The sequence below is a fragment of the Penaeus vannamei genome, chromosome 10 (assembly GCF_042767895.1).
Source record: "Penaeus vannamei isolate JL-2024 chromosome 10, ASM4276789v1, whole genome shotgun sequence".
Taxonomy (NCBI): domain Eukaryota; kingdom Metazoa; phylum Arthropoda; class Malacostraca; order Decapoda; family Penaeidae; genus Penaeus; species Penaeus vannamei.
Window position 1 is genome coordinate 11,468,066 of NC_091558.1, and position 2,500 is coordinate 11,470,565.

The following is a 2,500-nucleotide window of genomic DNA, read 5'->3' on the forward strand; positions in this document are numbered from 1 at the left end:
GCGGAGAACGAGTGAGTGTTGGTTAGGAGGGCGTGCGGGCGTGCGGGCGTGTGGTTTGGGGGCTACGCGGGCGCCAGGAGTGATGCAGTGAGGAGCGAGCGGCGAGAGGGTGAGCGCGGAAGAGAAGAGCTGCTGCGGGAAGCATACGTTATAACGACGGCAGAAAGACGTTACTTGTGTCGGTGTGGTATGTGTTTATACAACTCGAGATTGTTGTTACTGTCATTGTCATTCGTGTTAATGTTGGCAGCGGTAGAAGTTGTGATAGTAACATCATTCTTGTGATGAGTTGTATCAATGCTGATGTCATTTATACAAGGGCTATGCTTATCATTATTATTATTGGCAGAACCATAATCTTCATTATCAATATGTATTCGTTATGATTGATATATATTTTGTTTTTTTCTGTATATTCATCATCATTAATAACATTATAATTACAGATTTTTCTAATACAGTAATATATTTTTGAATTTCCATTTTCTTTTTTGTGACTCTTGTGACTCTTTATCTTATTTTTTTGTATATCATCATTGCTTTCATTACCATGATTTCTTGATTAGATGTACTATTACCATCACAACTATAAATATCTTTTATTTATTTCCATATTTTCCATTTCCAGGAACAAACTATGAATAACATGACTAAACATGTTCTGTCGTTATTGAAACTAATTTCAGAACATATTAACCCAAGACGAACGAATAATCAAAAATAAATCATTAATCAAAACAAATTGACCCTCAACAGAAGCACGTATAACACCTGGCATCACTGGCATACAAATGGCACCCCTGGCACTATCTGCGTTTCAAGTGCCACAGAACCTGGGGGGAAGTGGCTCGTATTTTCCAAACGGTGTGGGAGATCGTTCATATGATGGTAAGTTTTTATTTTATGGTGTTATTGTTATTGATATTAGTGTAAGTACTAGTATTGGTATTAGTAATGGTATTGGTATCATTAGTATTAGGATTAGTATTTTTATCATTGTTATTATCATTACTGTTATTTCTTTATTATTACTATCATTGGTATTATTAGCATCGTCATCATCATTATCATTATAGTAATAATAATAGTTATTATCATAATCATCATCATTATTTTTCATAGTCATTCATGTCAATATTACTGTTATCATTTTAGTAGCAGTGGTAATAGTGATAGATTTTATAGTGGTAGAGTACTAGAACTAGTAAAAGGAATAGTAGTAGCATTATTGTTGTGGGCATCTTTATACATTTATTATAAATTCATAAGGACTTCTATATAATTTTACCCCTTAATATGCCCTTCCTTTTGTTGAGTGCATGGATTAAACGTGTGTATAGACGCGTGTGTGTTTACCAATACACACGCACAGCGCTTCAAAATAGACACCCTCTACTTAAAGTATTTCCCTTTAACGCGTGTCAATAATCATCTACTGCATTTTATACCTTTACATGCCTTTATCCATTTGTTCATTATCATATGGAATTACCACTCCCCTTTTCGTATGCTTATTCTCCTTTTCGTACACCGCATACTACTACCAACTTGCCATTTATCGTTGATCTTTACCCAAATGCCACTGATTGTACCCATATATCCCTACCATCTATTCGGCCTTTCCTTTTCCATTACATATACCCCATACCACTGCCCAAATACCCTTCACTATTAATTTTACCGAGGTACCACAAATACCGAAGTACCACGAATCATATACCCCCTTTTAGCCTACCTATCTATCCATGCCATCTACCTGGCCCTTCCTTCACCATTCTAGATACCCCATACCACTGCCCAATACCCTTCTCCATTCCTGATACCACACACCACTGCCCAATACCTTTCTCCATTCCTGATACCACACACCACTGCCCAATACCCTTCTCCATTCTAGATACCCCATACCTCTGCCCAATACCCTTCTCCATTCCTGATACCACACACCACTGCCCAATACTCTTCTCCATTCCTGATACCACACACCACTGCCCAATATCCTTCTCCATTCCTGATACCACACACCACTACCCAATACCCTTCTCCATTCTAGATACCCCATACCACTACCCAATACCCTTCTCCACTCACTTCTAACCACGAATACCCGAGTACCACCATTCACATACCCCTTTTTACCCATCTACCCACACCATCTACCTGGCCTTCTCCTCTCGCCCTCGCAGGTGTGCTCGAGGTCGAAGGCCGAGATGCCAACAGCAACCTCGCTTTCATGGCCTTCGTGATGGCACTCCTCGACACTGTTGTCAATATCGTCAGCACCATCAACGACAACAACAACAACAACAATGACAACAATAACAACAACAATAACAATAACAACAATGCCAATATCAATGAACTTGTGGCCATGAGCGAGTGAGTGAAAGATATTTCGTAAATTGATGTTCGCTTCAAAGATTGGAATTTTCTTGATGGTATTATCAGTACATTTTGATTAGCATTATTATTTATATTAACTCACGATAGTAACATTATC

General features: G+C 38.4%; 1 protein-coding gene across 1 annotated transcript in view; it reads left to right on the top strand.

The window, feature by feature from the left end:
• LOC113814372 (uncharacterized) overlaps positions 1 to 2,500 on the top strand; it is a 3,743-nt gene that overhangs the window by 48 nt on the left and 1,195 nt on the right. Inside the window, exons 1-3 of the mRNA XM_070126827.1 lie at positions 1 to 187; positions 757 to 888; positions 2,187 to 2,379. The exon at positions 1 to 187 is cut by the window's left edge and continues 48 nt beyond it. Of these exons, the coding sequence (XP_069982928.1) occupies positions 792 to 888; positions 2,187 to 2,379 (290 nt within the window). The 5' untranslated portion in view covers positions 1 to 187; positions 757 to 791. The remainder of the gene's footprint in view (positions 188 to 756; positions 889 to 2,186; positions 2,380 to 2,500) is intronic.